Consider the following 22,195-nt stretch of genomic DNA (forward strand, 5'->3'; position numbering starts at 1 on the left):
AAGCAGCCGAATGGGTTGGTGCGTGGCTACCACACTATGTATATAGGTAGGGCCCAGGTTCGAAGTCTCGGTCATGAAACACCAAATGAAATTTTTTTACTAATAGCGTTCACCCCACGGCAAACAATGGCAAACCTCCTTGCGTATTTCTGTCATGAAAAAGCTCCTTATAAAAAACCATCTGCCGTTCAGAGGTAGCATAAAAAAATTCTGAGCTCCTCCATTTGGGGAATAATATCAAGACACACAGCATAAATATGGATCCAAATTTTGAGGCTTGGTCAAATATACAAAATGGATGTAAGTGCCAATTATATATAAAATACCATATACTTATCAAAACAAAGCGTAGAAATAGGCTCGAAGGAAAAACTACGTCTGTGCTTTACAAACAAAGGGCATACTTAAAAACAATTCAACCAATTTTTTCAATTTTAATATCACCGATCCTAGTAATTATAAATGGCTTTATGATGATTTAAATGAAAATGAACTTTAATCAATCGAATGAAGTATTTTTGTCGAATCGAATTTTTAATAAAGGAATCAGTGATTTAATTTTCCTTGACTTATTTTTATAATTTGTTTTGTTAAGAATACGATGCCAAATTGAAGAGTAAGGACTTGTTAAAATGATTTTTCTTTTCTTTTGAGGGGTAGAGAAGGTTGGGTAGGAATCTTGGATGCCGTTTGTGTTGCACAATTCAGCTCGTGAAAGTACATTTTTTTCGGAGACTTGTTATAATTTTGAAACCTCACATATCAGCACTGGTACATTGTCGCTTTAATACATGATTCTAAGAGCAGTAGGCGACCTGTTTTTTTTTTTTTCAATTAAATAATAAATAATAATAATAAAAATGAAAATGAAATAATGTTATGGGAAATGAAATGGGGTCCTCTTTTTGTTAGTACAAATATTAACTTGAATGGAAATGTGTATAAAATCGAAAAACATCTATATAATGAATGCAGTTAAATAATATAGGAGGAGTGTCCCGGAGGCAAAGCGTTCTAATCAACCCAAAACACATACATACATATATCACATATAATTTTTTTTTTCTCTTTTTAAGTAAGTGCGCATTGGTAGTAGTTGCGTAGTTATTTCCTTAAGACGAATCTGGGTTTCCAGCGGAGGTGTACGCTGTTCAAGAAGCGATTAACTTTGTTATGGAAAACAGATGGAGGTGCAGAGCTGTATGTGTATGCGCTCATAGCCTTAGAGAGCCCTTCAACCCTTTCAAGGGTAGTCGAGTCCTGCAAATCCAGGTTAAACTATAGCGGCAGACATAACATCCTGATGTTAACATGGGTCCCGGAACTCGTGGGTATCGCGGGTAACGAGAGCTCTGACTCTTTAGCCAGAATGGCATGGCCGGAGCCCGTTCTGCCACTTCCTTCAGCAGCCATCAAGGACGCGGTTAGCAAACGGGTTACTACAACCCACAAGCGAGCTTGGCAGCCCAAGAGAGGCTACAGATGGACAAAACTGATGTTACCTGTCATATCCGACCAACTGTCGCAGTTCCTCCTGTACTAAGCAGAGGAGACTCTAGGTAGCTGGTTGAATTGATGACGGGCCACTTTGTATTGGCGAAACACATGGAAAAGGTAGGCATCTCAGACAATGCACTTTGCTGAGCATGTGGAGAGGAGGATGAGACGGCGGACCACTTTCTGTGCGTCTGCACGGTCTTCTCTGGAATCAGGCTTGGGGTCTTTGGCACTGATGTGTTAAGAAGCGACCACCTTGACACCTTGGCACCACAATATCTACTCAGATTTCTTCGAAGGTCGAGTAGATTTAAAGAAAATTAAAAAGCGAACCCGAGTGCAGTGCAAATGAACGAAAAACACGACGAATGTAGGAACGAGAATACAGGAAGTTGGCTGTTCGAAAGCGATTTTTAGTCAAATAATTGGTCTACAGTACTTTTTTAATGTTGGCATTATTGCGTATGATTGATGTGGAAGTCCTTAGCCTTCACAGGATCGCACTCTATGCGACAAAAACGTTGCACCAAATGTTTCAAAGTACTAAAAATTCAATTAAAAATATTGGTGCTATAAGGAAAATTATGAAGATAAAAATGTTATTAAATGCCATTCATATCAGTTAAAGTTACATACTATACGTTGACAACGTTCTCGGTTTTAGCCTATTGTTAATAGTGTGGATATTGGCAATATGAAGTTTCAACAAAACAGAATAATATGTCCAGGCTCTCACTCAATCAATTTATTGTCAGTGCAGTTTCCGGGAAAAATGTTTATTTATTCATTTTTATTAATAAAATATGGTATAAAAAGCTATGACATATTTAGGTTTAGGATTGTTTTTATAATACAATATAGTATAATGCTGAACACTTTTGACACTGAGGTGTTTGTGATGACAATAATAAGTAGTTACTTAGCCAACTGTAATTACTTTAGAAGAATAAAAATGATAGGCTGTTTTACCTTTTTAGAGGGATGCAGATATATTTTTCGCTTACATGGAAAAGATTGGAGTTAGAAGCCAGCATTAAAAAAATTATCCTAATTCTATGGAATATTAATACAGATATGGGTATATCAAATCATTGAAAAATATTAAAAAATTCAAAAACAGTTTTTTGTCATCACAATTATTTCTAAAAATGCGAAAAATGTGTTTAGAAATTTTCATCATATCAACTTTTGACTATAGCAACCCCACAAGAACCGTGACAGCCATATGACCGACCATATTATGGTCAATGTAATTGGAAACAATTCGCAAAGATTAAAGTTTCAAAAAGTTGTTAAAGACGTTTACATACGTGTTATTTTAGGTACACCTCTAACTTATATACCTCTTTGTAGTCAACGATGAAGTAAATATTCATCAGATATGACAAATCACAATTCAAGAAAAATTGACTAAGGAAACCTGATGTAAATACCCATCATATATAAGTATATTTTGTGTCGGTTTATTTCCTTAATATTTTCTCATATTTTTAATATAATAGTTCCGCACTCTTGCAGCGCGGTGTAGAACTGCAAGTGGAGCATTTCGGCTATTTCGTTATCACGAAGTTTTTTTTTCGTTACGCATTAATTTGTACTGTTTCGTTAATATTTAATAATTTTTCTTGGAAATTAGCAATCTTAAGGGTCTCAAGTATATATTTATGTATGTATTATTGACGCTTACACCTTTTTGGGTCTTTGGCCGAACTCCTCCTCCTATTCTTGGTTTGCGTCGTGATGTTTTTCCACAAATGGTGGGAGCTACAATTTCAAACTGACTCCGATCGGCAGACGGTTTTTTTTGTTTTTTATTTTATGAGGAGTTTTTTCACGGCAAAAATACACTTGGAGGTTTGACATTGTCGACCGAAGAGTGAGCGCCATTAAAAATTTTTTTTTTTTCTATTAACTGGAGATTCGTACTCGTGATTTCGAATCTGTGCACTTTCGAGTGCCATATAAATATTTCCAATGCCGGGGTCATGCGTTTTTTGGCTGCTCAAATCCATTATCTATTTTGAGTTATGGTATTATTAACTTCACTCTTTCGCACACATTTTTTCAATGCAAAAAAGCGATCCCCTTTGCGCTACTCTATGTTATATCAAAAGCAAAAATATTGAACGCAATTGCATATGTACTAGTTCAGAAATATTGTTTACTATATATAAGTTTCATCCAATTCTTGTAGAGAATATTGTATTATAATATAATAAAAATAACTCTTGAATTTGTCGACAATCACCCTGTGCTTCCTCTAATTTTTCGCTACACCTCGCTGGTTCTCAAAGCTTTGTACCCCTCCATGCTGATTTGCATAATGCAATTTTTATTGATATTTTCCTTGAAGTAAAAAGCTAATGGGCCATCGTATTGTAGATATTCCCGAGTGTAAGTGCAGCTGCTGGCGCATTATTTCTCCGTTTTCTTTCAGCATTCGCTTTTCTTGTAAGATAGTGTGCATGCATGTGTGGGAGTATGCGTGCCATTGCGGCGTGAATGCATTTATATGCAATGCATGCATTATGTTGGCTTATTGGAAAATTTAGCGTTGGCTTTTATTGTTTGGCGCTACGCGGTGGCGCCTAACTTACAACAAAAATGGAAATCCCTCAGCTAGAGCATCACATCGTGCAACAACAATGGCATTATCGTCAGCATCACCCCTTTTGCCGTAAAAGGAAAATACTTTATAAGAAAAGGCTTATGTAGATGATGAGGCAAATAAATTTACGTCTGATTTTATATCCACAACTTTTCGATTATTTGTTCGTTTATACTTTTCTGTATTTGTGTGTATTTTTTGTTAGTAGTTCGAAGGAAATCGTTCATTTGTATTCATTGTCTTAGAAGTTTTTGCGGTTTTGGAGTTTGGTATATATAAATAGATAATACAAATTTTATTGGAAAATCATCAGTCAGCTTCACCAATGAATTTGTACTTAAACATTTTATTTCTTTATGACATTGTAAAGTGCGAGATATTTTCTTTAACATATGTTTACTACATGTACATGTGTGCACATATTTCTCCTTTCATTCAAGTTTCTGCTACTCCCTTCCAAAGAATTGCTCACAACTTTTGCACTTCAGTTTCAATTTATATCATAACACCTATGCAATGGCGTTGTCGACAACTTTTTTTACTCTACCTTTGCGTACTTCTGCTGCAACTCCTGCGCTTCTCTGTGTCAGACATAAGCTTAGCAAGTGTATTCAAAATGGCTTAAAAGAGTGTTCGTAGTAATATAAGTTGAAGCATGTTTTCTTTTAACCATGTTAAAAGTACAGCTACGTTTCTTTTATCACAGCGCACATCAGCAAGCGAAAGTGACGACCTTAGTGTGCTGAAAGTAATATAGACTTTCCGTGTATAAGAGTATAGGTATAAGTATACTCGAATTCTGGGACCTTTTATGCAGAATTTCGCAGGAATTTCAAAATAAAATTTTGTCGACTTTTACTTACTAATAACATATAAACTCCTTGAGGAATGCTTTTGATTGGCTAGGTAGCAGAACATGAAAGCCATGATGGCAATGAACAGGCGGACTGACCAGCGAAATACCATGAACCAGAAATCTTTTGGAGGCTTGCCTTACTGGGAGGACAAAAAATGCACAAAACACTGTATTGAAAGTTATGGACTACAGAGGCCAAACACACCCATTCCTCCAGAAGAACACCAAACTGGGTAGAGAGGGTGTACAAGCTCTCTCTGGATATATTAAGTAAATTTCAGCAAACGAGATTTCTTAGAAACAAGCGCCTCTCGCTTCTGCGAATTAGCTGATGAAACTCTACATCAAAGTACATTTTCTATGAATACGCAGCTTTTGCAAGACGAACACTGAGGTGGTGCTACTCTTAATCCATTGGTGATAGGGAACAAAACGCCTGAGGAGGTACTCAAATTCTACAGAAGGGCAAACACAATAGATCACATCAGGGGTCATAGTGCATTATACCCCAATATATATATTTACAGTTGGCACTGCACCCTTTTGTGGCGTGCGTCTTGATGTTGTTTCACAAATGGAGGTTGGTGGATTGGTTAAAGTGGGGATTCATCCAGAATCCAACTAGCGCTTCCGCACTATTTTGTTGCCACATCCTCAGTTGTTCGAGACTCTCGAACAGCGGTTGGCCCAGGGTTAACATCTTCTTCCAAGCATACGTTTACAAGCAATTTCTGCCTTCCTTACCTGTTATTCCACGTTAAATTATCAGCCAAGTTTGGAGTCCAGAATTACCCCTAACTACTTTGCACTGGGTGAAAGTGAAAGAATTTGTCCGTTAATATTTGGTAAGGTAAAAGTTCAGGAGGATTTGGTGAAAATTTTCTTCAGAATCCAAACAGTTTGTTTGTTAGAAATCGGTGATAAAGTATATATTGATCTCGTTTATTGTCGATTTTATATGTTGCGGCCGGCGCAGCCGAAAGGGTTGGTGCGTGACTACCATTCGGAATTCACAGAGAGAACGTCGGTTCGAATCTGGGTGAAACACCAAAATTAAGAAAAACAGTTTTCTAATAGCGCTCCCCCTCGGCAGGCAATGGCAAACCTCCGAGTGTATTTCTGCCATGAAAAAGGTCCTCATAAAAATATCTGCCGTTGGAGTCGGTTTGAAACTGTAGTTCCCTCCATTTGTGGAACAACATCAAGACGCACACCACAAATAGGAGCAGGAGCTCGGCCAAATACCCAAAAAGGGTGTACGCGCCAATTATATAGGGCCCGCCATCTATCGTTACGGATTAGAACTAGGTACTATTTGAAGAATGGTAACACTTAGCTGTCATCTGATTTGACGGGAAATTAGTTTTATTCTTCCGCTGAACGAAAATGTGTGTATACGCTCAAAGAACGCTGGGAAATATTGGGACATTACTTTGAAAATCATGGTAATGTTGCAGAATGTGTACGAAAATTACGTACGGCAATGGGAAGAAGAAAAGCACCGAATGAAGCGTATGTGCGTTACTTTGCGAAAAAAGTAAGAGAAACTGGGTTGCTTATTGACAAACCAACGCGTGACCGACCAAAAACCGTGCGTACACCCGAAAATATTGCTGCTGTGGCCGAGAGTGTTCGTGAATCACCAGGAACATCAGTTCACCGTCGTTCTCAACAATTGGACATTTCGGAGAAATCATTGAGACGAATTTTGCGTAAAGACCTTGGTATGACGCCGTACAAAGTCCAAATTGGTCCAGTTGTGTTCCATCATTAACCGGAAGGATTGTACTTCAAAATAAAAAACAAACAGTTTGGAAAAAATTGAGTAGTTTTTTTTATAGCATTTTTATTTATTTATTTATTTATTTACAAACGTGGTATAATAATATAATTATTTTAACACGAGAATAGGAGCACTGGCTGCCAGGACCTTCGGCTCTCTGGTTTGTTATAAAAAGAATTATGAATTAATTGCAGGCAAGCTAGGTAAAGTCATGGTAAATTAGTTAAATAAGTTTCTTTAAATCGGTCCGTGCTAAGTAATCTGACATTTTTATAATATTTTCGTAGCATATATTTTTTAATAGTGATGATGGGATTTGGTCTCCAAAAATATTGCTCCTTACTGTGGAAAATTGTGTGCAGTTGTCGAGAAGATGAATTGATGTTAGTGGTGATGTAGGGCAGTGCTGGCAGTTTGGTCGGTTAGTTCTGTTGAATATATATGAGTGGCTTGCAATCGTGTGCCCAAGCCGTAGCCGAACAAACATTTTGACATCATTGCAACGGCAGTAAGATGGATACTCGGGTTTTAGCCTGTTTGGGTTAAATGTAGTGTATTGGTGCTGTGTAGATCCCCATGTAACCAATTGTTTTTGAAACAGGTGATTGACTACATATTTATTAAAGTCTTTTTTCGAAAACTTGTTAAATGTTTTGAGCGGTTCCATGGTGGCCAATTTAGCTCGTTCGTCCGCTATTTCATTCCCTTTAATGCCTGCGTGGCCTGGTACCCACATTAATTTTATGTTGTTGTTATTGCCGATCAGTTTGTTGCGAATTTGGGAAATAATTCATTTTTAATTCCGTAAAGTTATATGGCGGACCCATTACATATATACAATATATATATATATATGTTGCATGCTTTTGTGCGACAATCATCATTGCGCTATTAAAATTGGACTAATCAACCAAAAAATTAGCTCTTGCTTCCGTGGATATGTCTATGCATAGGGCAGCTCTACAGATACAATTATAAAATAATTCCAGTTTCCTGCTGCACCGTGTTTAGTTGATGGAGGCTTGTAAGATATGTGCACAACAATTGCCAAGGAAACCGAAGTAAATACAACAGATGGCTTTCAAATTTGACCGTGACGACTGGACGATGTTGGCACGGAAGCCTCAGAGCACTTTCTAAACCTCCATCCGAAGTAACTCCTGCTGTTCTACTTGTAGAAACTTAGCCAGGAGGGCGATATTTGACATGCCTAGAAGTAGTGCATCGCGTCACCAGTAGTTAAGTTGAGGACTTACCTAGTAAGACTGTCTTGGCCGAGAACAATTAACCATGGAGCAGCGCTCTACAAGGCATAACCGCCAAATTGCTGACACCTGTTCAGTCAGTGGTATGGGGGTTATATCTCATAGACAACTGATCTTCTTTTATTTTTCCAGTATACTTTGGTTGGTTTTTGGGTATATAGCCACAATGAGTTTTGCTCAATGAAGGAGTTATATTGCAAAATTGTTATCTTCTTTCACAGGTATCTGGCAAACAAGGTCGGATCGAATTTAAAGACGACGATTTTCATTATGAAGAGATTCCTGCATTTTTAGATAAATGTCAGAACAACTTTTTTTTTGTGATATAGTCTAAATAGTAGACAAGAGTGATTAGCAGAATCAATTATTAGATTATTTAAACTATTTTGTTTCTTGGTTATACTGCTCGTATTTACACATAATTATACATATAAAAAAGATTCTACAAAATGAGAATTGTACTATTAAATATGCCCATAGTATATTAAGAATGAAGCGATAAGTTAAAAAATATCTAAAAAATAAGTGAATATCCCTCATTTCAATACCCTAACAGTAGCAACATTACGAGCTTGACAACAGACACAGAATGTAAAAAGTTTTGAAATAATTGCAACTTGGTGTAACATATAGTGATGTATCATTGTAAAACTTTGTTTTACATGGAATTCATAAAGCTTTAGTTTAGGATTAAATATGAACTGTTGACATCGTAAAATTCTAAATAATCCAGTTACGTGCTGGGTTCAACCTCCTCAGCTTCAACCTTCTCTTCTTCACACATACTAGAAGGTATACCATATAATTTGATCTGTGATCACGAACATTTTTTTGAGCGATGAGCGATATGTATGCCTAAATTGTAAAAAGTTACATTGGCTAATATAAACGAATATATGTTAAGGCCATACATGAATGTGTACTTATATATTCCACTTGAATTTCACAAGATTGAAGAATATATGAAACTTTTATTCCCTTTTCCAGGTTTTTTGCACCTATGATTCAATAATATACTCGTAATAAGGTTTGCTCAGCAAGTAGTTTTCTCGTTCCCTGATGATAAACGGGCTCCCTTTGCTCCCTTTGCTCCCTTTACGCTTCAAGTAAATTAAAATACTTTCGGACAGCCAATCGGTTCTCAAAACCTTGAATAGCTTAACATTCAACTCAAAAGTCTTAATAGAGTGTAACAATGCACTCAGCAAATTGGCCACTCATAATTAGCTCTCACTGTTTTGGATACCAGAACCTGAGGGACACGGAGGAAATGAGAATGCAGACTTAAACAACAAAAAACAAGGCAGAAAGGCCATTTATTGGGCCAACCCCATTTTTCGGCTTTGACAAAAATAATGTAAAACAGGAAACAAAGAAATGGATCAAACTAAAATCAGGGAACACTGGAACGGCATAAAGCGGCCTTAATGACTCCAAAAAGTTTTTGAACTTCAATGCCAACAGAGCAAAATCTGCTCTAACCCTAGATAAAAAGGGCCCCAGATTACTCTGTGGAGCACTTACAGGTAACTTTGCCTGTAATAACAGGTTCTGCAGGTTCTGCTGTGATAAAGAGGAGTCTATGGAACACTTAATCACTAACTGTAAGGCATTTGGCCATAGGAGACACAGAATCCTGGACTCGTACCTACTAGAGGACGAAGACCTACAATCGCTCACTCCCAAGAAACTGGTTCGATTTCTCGGTATACTAAATTATTATAATTAAGTAATTAGGGGCGCACAATAGATGAATCTGGTCGCAGTGCATAAAGGCCTTAGCCTAAACCATACAACCATTACCATTACCAAATAGCAACGCCATTTTACATAAAACCATAGCTAATTATCTAACAAAAACCACATAACTCGAAATTTCCAAATTAAAAAAAGAAATAGAAAAACTCCACCAATTTTTCGTTCCATATCACGATTTTTAATATAAATTTGTAGAAAGATTCTTGTTACGCAGTTCTATAGTCTATTAAATTTTAGCTTAACAAAGTAAAAGTATGACTTAACTAAAAATTTCCGTTAATTTTTTTTTTTAATTTTCTTGCTCGGGAGTATTGTGACATTTCGGTTTTACCAAATTTTTTTATAGAAATTCTAGTTAAAAATCGTAGAATTAAAATAGAAAGTTTGCGAATTTTTTTTTCTGTACCAAATATCAAAACTGGATTTCGTTGTTAGACAAAGAGCTATGTATGCTTTTATAAAAAAATAATTACCATTAAAAAAACAACAGAAAAAAGTTGAAACTGATCAAAATTTCGGGAGTACTATCGCTTGTCGCAGGCTGCACATATACGCATGCACATATACATACGAGATGTGTTCAAAAAGTATCGCGAATTTTGTGTTTTTTTTTTTAATTATTTATTTATTCATTAAAATTTATTTTGCCCCTTTCAAAGTAATCCCCATGAGATATTACGCACTTGTGCCAACGTTTTTTCCTATCTTCGAACCACTTAAAAAAATCATTTTTTTATCTTGTCCAGCTCCTCCTTTGATGCCGTCTTTATCTCGTCAACCGTAGCGTAGCGTCGTCCTTTCATGGGCCTCTTCAGTTTCGGGAACAACAAAACGTCACAGGGGGTCAGATCTGGGAAATACGGTGGCTATGGCATCATTAGTGTGTTGTTTTTGGCCAAAAAGGCGCGCACAAGTAACGATGTGTGAGCAGGAGCGTTATCGTGATGCAAGAGCAAATTTTTGTTCTTCCACAAGTCCGGGCATTTCTAGTGGATTGCTTCACACAAATTGCGCATAACTTGTAGGTAATATTCCTTATTGACCGTTTTACCCTGTGATAAGAACTAATGATGCACAACGCCCCTGTAATCGAAGAAAACGGTAAGCAAAACTTTTGCATTCGACCGAACTTGGCGCGCTTTTTTCGGTCTTGGTTCGTGCGGCAGCTTCCATTGAGATGATTGAGCTTTGGTTTCCACGTCATAACCATACACCCATGGCTCGTCACCAGTTATGACCCTCTGGAGCAAATTTGAGTCGTCGCGGACAAAGTCCAACATCTCACTAGCAATGTTCATGCCATTCTGCTTTTGATCGAAATTGAGCAATTTTGGTACTAATTTTGCAGCGACCTGTCTCATGCCCAAATCATCGAATGGCATGATCCAATCGATATGTCAAATTAAAAAAAGAAATAGAAAAACTCCACCAATTTTTCGTTCCATATCACGATTTTTAATATAAATTTGTAGAAAGATTCTTGTTACGCAGTTCTATAGTCTATTAAATTTTAGCTTAACAAAGTAAAAGTATGACTTAACTAAAAATTTCCGTTAATTTTTTTTTTTAATTTTCTTGCTCGGGAGTATTGTGACATTTCGGTTTTACCAAATTTTTTTATAGAAATTCTAGTTAAAAATCGTAGAATTAAAATAGAAAGTTTGCGAATTTTTTTTTCTGTACCAAATATCAAAACTGGATTTCGTTGTTAGACAAAGAGCTATGTATGCTTTTATAAAAAAATAATTACCATTAAAAAAACAACAGAAAAAAGTTGAAACTGATCAAAATTTCGGGAGTACTATCGCTTGTCGCAGGCTGCACATATACGCATGCACATATACATACGAGATGTGTTCAAAAAGTATCGCGAATTTTGTGTTTTTTTTTTTAATTATTTATTTATTCATTAAAATTTATTTTGCCCCTTTCAAAGTAATCCCCATGAGATATTACGCACTTGTGCCAACGTTTTTTCCTATCTTCGAACCACTTAAAAAAATCATTTTTTTATCTTGTCCAGCTCCTCCTTTGATGCCGTCTTTATCTCGTCAACCGTAGCGTAGCGTCGTCCTTTCATGGGCCTCTTCAGTTTCGGGAACAACAAAACGTCACAGGGGGTCAGATCTGGGAAATACGGTGGCTATGGCATCATTAGTGTGTTGTTTTTGGCCAAAAAGGCGCGCACAAGTAACGATGTGTGAGCAGGAGCGTTATCGTGATGCAAGAGCAAATTTTTGTTCTTCCACAAGTCCGGGCATTTCTAGTGGATTGCTTCACACAAATTGCGCATAACTTGTAGGTAATATTCCTTATTGACCGTTTTACCCTGTGATAAGAACTAATGATGCACAACGCCCCTGTAATCGAAGAAAACGGTAAGCAAAACTTTTGCATTCGACCGAACTTGGCGCGCTTTTTTCGGTCTTGGTTCGTGCGGCAGCTTCCATTGAGATGATTGAGCTTTGGTTTCCACGTCATAACCATACACCCATGGCTCGTCACCAGTTATGACCCTCTGGAGCAAATTTGAGTCGTCGCGGACAAAGTCCAACATCTCACTAGCAATGTTCATGCCATTCTGCTTTTGATCGAAATTGAGCAATTTTGGTACTAATTTTGCAGCGACCTGTCTCATGCCCAAATCATCGAATGGCATGATCCAATCGATATGTCGAGGTCCTCAGCAACTTCTCTAACGGTGATTCGACCATTGGCCAATACTATTTTCTTCACTTCATCAATTTTTTCGTCTGTTGTTCAAATGCTCGGGCGTCCGGCACGCTTTTCGTCGTTCACATCTTCTCGACCTTCTGAGAACATTTTGTACCACCGATAAACGTTGCCTTGGTCCAAAGTAGCTTCTCCGTATGACACAGTCAACATTCGGAATGCATCCGCGCACTTAATTTCGTTTTTCACACACATCCATTTTTTGAATAGGCAAGCAAAGCAGCTGTCAACAATTAACGGAACATTCAAAATGGCCGAACTCGTCGGCATGAGTGAGAGACATGAGTACCAATATATCGCCACAAAAAAATCGAATATACGTAACCTGCGAAAATTCAAAATTCGCGATACTTCTTGAACACACCTCGTACATATGAATGTTTGTACTTTCGACCAGAATTTTGTCACTACCTGCTTTTTTACTTTAGTTCCCTTTGTTCGGAATGAAAAAGTTAGTTGTTTGGAAATTTAAAAGATTCCACTCAAGTGATAACAAAGCGAAAGAGTATACCCACATGAGTATAAATGCATGTGATTGTGTTAGGGAATTTATGACCTTTTGTTCAACTTCAACCATTATTTGATATTTGTGCTCCAGTTGTTTTTTTTTTGGCATTTTGAGTTGTTATGACGTGAATGCAATTGGTCTTAAGCGCAACTGCCCACACACATGCAAAAACTTATGCATATAACGTATGCAATTTTGCATGGAAAGTTGAACGAAACGTTTGTTTGTTTAATTTTCTTTTTTCATTTTCACTTTTTTACTTGTTTATTATTGCTCTTTTACCGCTGATAGCACCAAAAGATATCCTGCAATGCGCTCATATAGGGCACATACACGTGTGATATTTTCGCAGTGGCCGGCTCTTGCGTGTCTAGTGCAGTAGTTCTGAAATACCTTCGTACTAAGTTGCTTTGCAGCTGAAATATTTCGTCTTAAATTTTTTTTTTCAAAACTAACAACTGGTACTTTGAACGCGGCGGTGTACTACGAAGTGGAAATTGGATACCGAACAAACTAGTGGCACTCTCCATGAACGTTATGCCGCAATTATTGACTTCATCAACACTTTTTTTCCTTGCTCCGCTTGGAAGCATAGAGCCTCGACAAAACCTTTTATCGAACTCGGATGTTGGCATCTGCTAGCACGCACAACATCGACGTTCTTCAAGATTCCTTTGGCCGACCGCGACCTCTGCTCCCTTGTAAGTTCCAGTACAGTGCCATTCCCGTGATGCTATCTAGTGGTTTTCTAAGCGGGTGGCTATTCATCGCTTCTTCAGCGGATCGTTTCTGATGGTGTTCGGCCAGAATATTCTACAGATGATGTGGCGGCCTTTGTTCACGAAGTATTGTAGCCTCTGTGTAGTGGTGTTAAAAACCTGTAATGTTTCACTTAGTTCTCATTTCGTGCATGCCTTGCATTTGACGCAGTTCTATTTATAGTAATAGAAGAATATTTATATCTAATTGGTCATTTTGTAACTAGGACAATTCTAGTCACTCTGGAACTAGTATGACTTCTTTCATCAAATGCCAGTTATGAACTTAAATATTTACAAAATAGTTTGGCTTCCCACAACAGCGCACTTAACTTTCATATGTGCATTGATATGCTTCTGTGTTGAGTCATGCAAGTCCCGCAAATTAATGCCGAATGCGCAGTTATGTATGCTTCATTCAGAAGTTAACTATTTTTACCTCACAGCAGTCTCTTTAACCATTTGTGGCGCCACACCCCAGCTTATCATTATGTTTTCACACTAAAAACCCACATACATTCTCAGACACACAAACACGTATGTTTGTACTTGTATTTTAAATGTGTGAATGCGGTGCTAACTTTGCGATTTTTTGAAGTATTTAACAGAAACTTTTGTGCGGTATTAATGCGTATATCAGCTGGCAGCAAATGACCTAATCGACCCATTGGTTGTGCGCAAACTTTTATGCAGAAAAGTTAAATGGCGCAGTTATCGTAGTTTTAACTCCTAGCAACACATGCACAAAATATCTATGCAATTTTTTGGTACGAGTATTTGTATATAAAGGTTCAATTTATTTGCCCTGTTTGTTTTTGTTTTTTTTTTTTGTTTTGTAAGTATTCCTTCTTATTCATTGTTACTTGTTTTATCTCATTACAGGTGCATCGAATGGCTTGACTGTGCCACTTTCGCCATTTTTGGCCGGTTTGACTCTATTCTGTGCGCTACTCTTTGCCATTTCGTGCATTGCTTTGGCGGCCATATATAAACGCTTCTCAAGCAGGTAAGAATTGTAGATTAAGTGTTATTACCTCATAAACAAAAAGTGTTTTGACTTTGTAACATAGCCTAGGCTAGGTTATATAGTTGATACCAAGGAGAAGAGCTCATTGGAGATGAATCAATTCATCCTTTTAGCACCATTGAAATAAGAGGAAGAGCAAAGAGTAAGGGCAATATCTGCAGGATGAAGAGTTATAAATGTTTGAAATTTTGCACCATCAGCATGCAACTAAGTTCCAGGGCAGATAGCTCCTAAGGCATATAGGACGATTAAATCTTAAGCTGGCAAAAGCGAGGTAGCTCTGAAATAGGTATTGCTTTGATCCCATCTCATCTGCCAGACATTTGACTTACCTTAATGTCAACATATTGGGGTACAATTACATTGCATATTTGCTTTACTTTATTAAGTCAATTAGCATCAAGATATAGAAGAGAGAATCTTCGGAGTTCTAAGACTTGATACTATTTTTTACCAAAGTGACGAAAATTGCCCAGGACATTTGGAAATCGCAAATGCGTGATCCACTAACGTCTGTGCTAGAGTTCTTTAGAAATTTGAGGATTTCTATATAAGGTCGTGAGCCCCGGCACATCAAAGTAGTACACATGTGGGTATTTTTGGACCGCACTGCAAAAGACCACCAGTGAGCGGTTATCTGACAGTATCTCAAGCGGAGATCGATGACATGGAAATTTGTGGCAGAGAATGCTTTCAAAGTAGCACATGTGTATTTTTCTACAGCCAGCCAAGTTTATGTGCACTGTAGTCTCACATAATAGCATCTAACCTCGTCGAAGAATACTTCATTATTCTCAATACCTTGGCAGAAAAGAAAACCGCTTGCAGGGTTGGGTACCACAATATGAAGGTTATGACGGCAATAAATAAACAGACTGACTAACGAAATTAGACTCTACATCAAAATTAGCCCAGAAACCTTTCCCAAAGCCCACATAAACAAAGTTATCAACAACTGGGAAGACGAGAATAAGGGCAAAGGCCACATAGAATTGAACGTGTAGCAAAGAGGCAGGAAACAGTTTATCCTTATCAGCTTGGAACTTTGCGTTATATGATATTTTTTGTATTATGAACTATATTCTTTACAAAAAACTAGTGATGTGTTTATAATTATGCAACAGGATATATACTTAAAATAATCGCAGGGTATGATTTAATACGAGAGTTGTCTTTTATATTTTGCATCCAGTAATAAAGAGACAGTAAAATAACAATAAAAATGGCTATGTTCATTTTCAAAATATTCTACTTGGAGCTCAATAACTTCTGCATTTGCTTGAACCAATTTTCCAAGCACTTTTGCCACTCCGAAGCATATATATATATATTTAATTGGCGCGTACATCCTTTTTTGGTGTTTGGCCGAGCTCACAACGGACCCATTTCGTGGTCTAAGTGGCATCGTTGTCTCTATGTGCGATGCGGCTGCCAAACCTAACCTAACCTAACCTTGGCCGAGCTCCTCCTCTTATTTGTGGTGTGCGTCTTGATGTTGTTCCACAAATGGAGGGACCTACGGTTTCAAGCCGACTCCGAGCGGCAGATATTTTTATGAGGAGCTTTTTCATGGCAGAAATACACTCGGAGGTTTGCCATTGCCTGCCGAGGGGCGACCACTATTAGAAAAATGTTTCTCTAAATTTTGGTGTTTCACTGAGATTCGAACCGACGTTTGCTCTGTGAATTCCGAATGGTAGTCACGCACCAACCCATTCGGCTACGGCGGCCGAAGTAGATACCTGAGAAAATAATCTGTTTCGTGGCTTCAACAGCTCCTTCAGGCGCTCAAAAACGTTGACCTTTTTTTTCTATTTTTAATGTTCGGAAACAAACAAATATCTTTAGGTACCAAGTCAAGGCTATAAGGCGGCATTAGATCCTTTGAGTGCTCAAAAACTCTCTTGTGTGAGTCGATAGGTCTTGGTGGAGGATGATTCGTCGTCGGCGGTTGATTTTCCGATAAAACAGGCGACTATTTTCCTTGAGGTGCTTCTTCCGCGAACAACTTTTGTTGGATTAAGTTCATCTTGGAACACCCATACTCTCCGTTGCTGATTTGCTTCTAGCTTATAGGCATACATCGAAGATTATTCATCTGCCATAGGCGTTCTTTGAACCACTACGGCTGAATTTCTTCAACATTTCTTTACCCCCAATTGACACAAGTCCTTTTTGGCCAATGGTCAAATTATGCGGTATCCAACGAGAAAATTAAATTTAATTAAGGAAGATTTATAAAAATAATTGGATAGTGACTTAAATTATTCTGCCTCTCATGATGTAGTTAGGTGATCCCACTTAAGATGGGCACTGGAAAGATTCAGAAAATTCAGATATTGATCAAAAAACATGAAACAAGCAGTGAAAAGGTTTCTGGAGTATAACTTTGACACTCTGGCGTGGATGATCTTCGAGGTGGTACAAAAGTAATTCAAACGGAAAGGTTCGGTTCAGCATATTCCGCTCAAAGATGGAAAGCGAATTAGGCGCAAGTTATCAGGTTGCAAAGTTTACACACAAACAGACGGATACAAATTTGAAGTTTTTTTGCTCTAATGCAGTCAATAATAGGTTAAAAACTGTTCATACTATCTGACTTATATATTGCACTTACAACGAACTCCCTGTTACACATATGCAAGATCTTTTCTCAAAATAAATGAATTTTTTCATCTATAAATAATATTAGTCCACCATTTTCTATCTAGTAGCTATCAGATAAATACAAATAATGTGGACAGTATCTTAACAGTTACGTTGAAAGTGGGTGATTCTTCTTGAACTTATAAACACTTTTTCCTATACCATAGCAACTTAAAAGCATAGCTGGCGTTGATTTTAAAAGCACAGAGAATTTGAAGCACAAAGTGAAAGACCCATAAAAAATATAATGCCTGCAGGCATCTGAGAAGACTTTTGAAATAGAGTTTAAACAGTTAAGTTGAAAAATCGACTTGTGAATTTAATGAAATATTAATTAATTAAATTATCGACTCCTTGATTGAACTTTTTCAGCTCTAATGTTAAATATTCAAGAAAAGTAATTTATTTTTCCTTAAAATGAATTTCAACACCATCAATTCGTAGGAAATGTCAAAAAATATCAAATTATCTTGACCTGAATTCGCTCACTAACGCTGGCATATGCAATTTTTGTTAGTATCACTACCTTCTTTATTTCACAAAAAGTTTTGACCAAGAAATTGTATTTCCCTTCATGAAAATCACCTTAACAGCGTAAAGCCATCAATGACCATTATCGAATTATGGTATACCATTATTTACGCATATTTCATTTACTTAATATGCCACAACATATTTCCGCTGAGTCCTAAACAAGCCTTAATATTAAACATATACATACACATTTACTTGATGATATTTATCAATTTATTTCCCCATTTTCTAGGCAAAACGATGGTAATTTAAAACCAACGAAACACACACAACTTTCAATACCCTCCGATTGTCAGCTGGATCCATTACAACCGAACAACCACCATCATCAACATCTACAGCACAATCACGAGCAAAATAATCACCAGTCACATCATAGTCTTCTGCAGACGAATGGCAGTGATGGTGTCAATGCCGGCGGTGGTGGTACATCACCATCTGTTGGAGGCGGCATTGGAAGTGGTGGTGTGGGTGGTTTGATTGGCATTGATACGTCAACATTGCGGTCAACGGTGGCCGGTCATCATCGGCAGAGTCCACTTGTGATGGGCGATGCGCTGGAGGGTGATGACACCGATCCAGATGTTATACCTAATCAATATGGTGAGTATTATGACATTATGCTTTCGTATAAGTTTGCAGGTGATGGCGCGATACATAATACATACATACATATACTTACACTATTAAATGAATGGTAAATATGATATTTATTAGTATTGACATTTTTGTGGTACACTGAAAAAGTGTGCGTGTGTTCTAAATGGAAAAAAGTTTTTAAAGATAGTTATTCAAAAAGTTTAGAATAACTTTCAGTTTTGGCTTTTATTCTTAATTAATTAATAGGTTTTCTACGAGAACTTTAAAACAAAAAATTTTGATGAAAATTATTCAAATTTAAAGAGTAAATTTTGACAATTTGAATTGAAAAATGATATCGGTCAGATGCACACAACGAATGCGGTTATAGATGCCGATTCTTTTATCGAAATTTCCAATCACTTTTTGAAATGAAAATGATCACATGTTTGAAACCACTTGTCAATGATTTTCAAACCATCAATAGTAGGTGAAAATTTAGTAATTAACATCCCTCGATAGGGTAATTCATTAGTCATAACCGCATTTGCAGTCCAATTTTTTAGAAAACCTAGCCCAGTTAATGGCCCTAATCGCCTCAAATTTGTTAACCAAATTGCTAATTCGCAGAGGGACGATTATGTTGACAGAAAATATCACCAATTCTGCCAAATGCAACTTTTACAGATTCTCAATATTCCGGGTAGATTTTTTAAATTTTATTACAATTTTCGAGGGAAATTGACTTCATAGTAAAAAACGTCAAATCTTCTATTGTACTATACCTCAATTGAGAAACAACCTAATTATTACCTAATATTATGTTTAATTATTTGTTAGGTTTATTAGAGATGGATTAGAGATTTAGAATATTGTCATCGATATTGGGATGTGAAGACAGAATATTTTATAATAATTAAAAATTTTTTATGTACATATTTTTTTGTATTTTCTGTATATGTTTTATTGATTTTCCACACTATCGCTCTTAAGATTTTAAAGTCGAAATTAATTTGAAATAATTTATCGGCCGTACTTTTTGTTGTGAGATGACTTAAGTTATATTGGAGTAAAGTGGCTATGTATAGCCGGAGCATCTGTCATATTCTCAACCTTACCACTACGCAATTTTAATTTCCTGTTTCTAAAAATTCTCTATTCACATATGTACTTATAAAGGATTTTTCAATAACAGGTGTTATTTTGAGGAACCCGCTATTTCGGTAGATGTCACTTTTGAAGCTGCAATATTTTGATATTTGACAAGTAGAAACATGAAAAAACGCATTGAAATTATAAGAATTCACTATAAAAAGGTTGAAAATTTATCAGAGACGGTTAATAAAACTCAAAGAGTTTTGGGTCATCATGAAGCACCTTGTCGGACCGCAATACAGAAATTGGTGAAAAAATTTGAACTGTTGGGACAAGTTCGTCGTTCTTTGGAATTAACACAAGAACTCGAGCCGTACTCATCAACAACGTCGTGTCTTTGCTGATTGGGTCGTTGAAATGCATGAAAATGATCCGGAATTCCATCGAAAAATCATCTTGAGTGAGGAGGCCCATTTCCACCTCGGTGGCTTCGTCAACAAGCAAAATTGTCGGATCTGAGGCTCAGAAAATCCGAGAGTTATTGTTGAAAAGCCTATTGGATTGCGCTATCGAGAGATGATTAACGAGTTTTTATGGCCGGAATTGGATGATATTGATCTAGACAACGTTCATTTTCAGCAAGACGGCGCTACGTGCCACACAAGCAACGAAACCATTCTTTGAATATCAAAATAAAATATCAATGAAAAACCCTTATATAATGTAGAACGAACGCAAGATAGGTACCTGAAAATCTCTGACATTTTTTGATGATACAAAAATGACTGGGGCTCTATACATGATGGGTGTCTCTATATATAATATATGGATCTCTAGTGCTGATTTGCTCACGCTCCCTTTTAGCCGCAAGAGTTTATTGAGTGGCAGGTACTGATATGTTTCAGCCTGCAAAATCAAAAAAATGTGTCGAAGCGGAATAGCTCTCATAGTCCTCGTTCGTTGGATTGGCAGTGTATAACCCAATCGAGTCCTTCACTACTAGAGTTTCGTTAGCGCATGATACTCTGCTTGGTATCACTTTTAATTATATTATTTTTTGCTAAATTACTGCTTTTAAGTGAACTGCCTTCTTCACAGTCTTAAGGCAGTACTTACACTCTATTGTTTCCATCTGATATCCGTGGATATTTATAATCCATTAACTGCCTCTATGGGTAACTGCCGTTACCAAAGTTCCACTGATGCTGAACAGTGCACTTTGACTTATTTCTACGATGCAGACGAAAACAGGCTAATTGCTCCAGCACATAATAAATACACAAGTTAACAGGACTGGTCTTCTAAAGTATGTTAAATAATTTTAATTTTTATAATTTTTAAAGAGACGTATTTCAGATCCTAGTCATGACATTCTGTCTCGCGGAGTGCACTGACCACTGACACAAAACATACTGCATAAGTATATTTAGTTTTACCTTCGCATCATGCCGTGCTTTAACTTTGCTTCTCTTCGTTCCAGTCCTGGCTTTGTCGCGAGATAGTGTGAGACGATGTTCAGTTCGTACCAAAGCTAATTTCCCGAAATCTGCTCTTGAGAGTGTTAAAAAATTGTTGGTGGTCTTCTGGCTTTTACGGGTGAATTATGAGTGGTAGGTTTTAGAAAAAAATTATTGCCATTGTTTAACTAGGCATAAGTAGCTCTAAAGTAGCTGATAGACGCTATCCCTTTGGCTAGCCCACCTGCCTACTCCTGTGCCTCTATTTATTTGTGTAGATAGTAACCCACCGTTAGCGATAAGTTCATCTAATTTGATTCGGCTTTTGCCGGCTTCCTTTGAATGAAGATATTTACATAAAAATTAAGAAATGTTGTTTTGGCTGCCAACCCAACTGCTTTAGTTGCAGTGTGGAACTCAGCCACAAATCTATAGTACTCCGATAGCTTTTACGGTCGTAGATCAAGCTCCGAACAGAATACAGTGACTCGCACTCATTCAACCATCCGTGTAGCAGTTATAGGTATGACCATTTAACTGAAGTACTTTTCTATACCCATTTTGCTTTATTATCAAGTATGGTCCCTTTTTGAAGTTGGCTCGTGAAACAACGTAATCCGATCTGTCATTCAGGGCTCGTATTTTATTGAGATCAAACGGCTGAACTATTTTCAGTCTCACTAATTACAAAATATTGCCGTTGTTTTTATTGTAGTGACTTATCAAAATTTTGTCCAGTTCGGTTAGGGCATCAGTGCATTAATGCCATCTATGCCCATGAAACGAGCTATTTCGACGGGTTCGGATGAAAGAGAAAGGATTGTTAGATTAGTTAGTTTAGGGGTGCCTGTGATGATATGGTTAGTGACAACGTGTGGTTCCTGTTCAACGTACAAGAATGAATCGGAATTTATCAAAGCAAGGGCGAATATTTTAACCATCTATCCCTGACTCTTCATGAATTTGGGTACAAGATTTGAAGATGTTTCCGTACAAAGTTTAGACGGTGCATCAGCTGTTAGCTGCTGACCGCCAATCGCGTCTAACATACGCTCAAGCCATCCTTAACCACCACCAAGAGGAAGATGATT

The 22,195-nt window shown here is 37.2% G+C and overlaps 1 protein-coding gene across 1 annotated transcript in view; it reads left to right on the forward strand.

Annotated features, from left to right (window-relative positions):
• The window catches only part of LOC129252242 (uncharacterized), a 184,544-nt gene that overhangs the window by 157,155 nt on the left and 5,194 nt on the right, over positions 1 to 22,195 (forward strand). The window contains exons 15-16 of the mRNA XM_054890912.1: positions 14,649 to 14,772; positions 18,206 to 18,576. Of these exons, the coding sequence (XP_054746887.1) occupies positions 14,649 to 14,772; positions 18,206 to 18,576 (495 nt within the window). The remainder of the gene's footprint in view (positions 1 to 14,648; positions 14,773 to 18,205; positions 18,577 to 22,195) is intronic.

Source organism: Anastrepha obliqua, chromosome 1 (assembly GCF_027943255.1).
Source record: "Anastrepha obliqua isolate idAnaObli1 chromosome 1, idAnaObli1_1.0, whole genome shotgun sequence".
Classification (NCBI taxonomy): Eukaryota; Metazoa; Arthropoda; class Insecta; order Diptera; family Tephritidae; genus Anastrepha; species Anastrepha obliqua.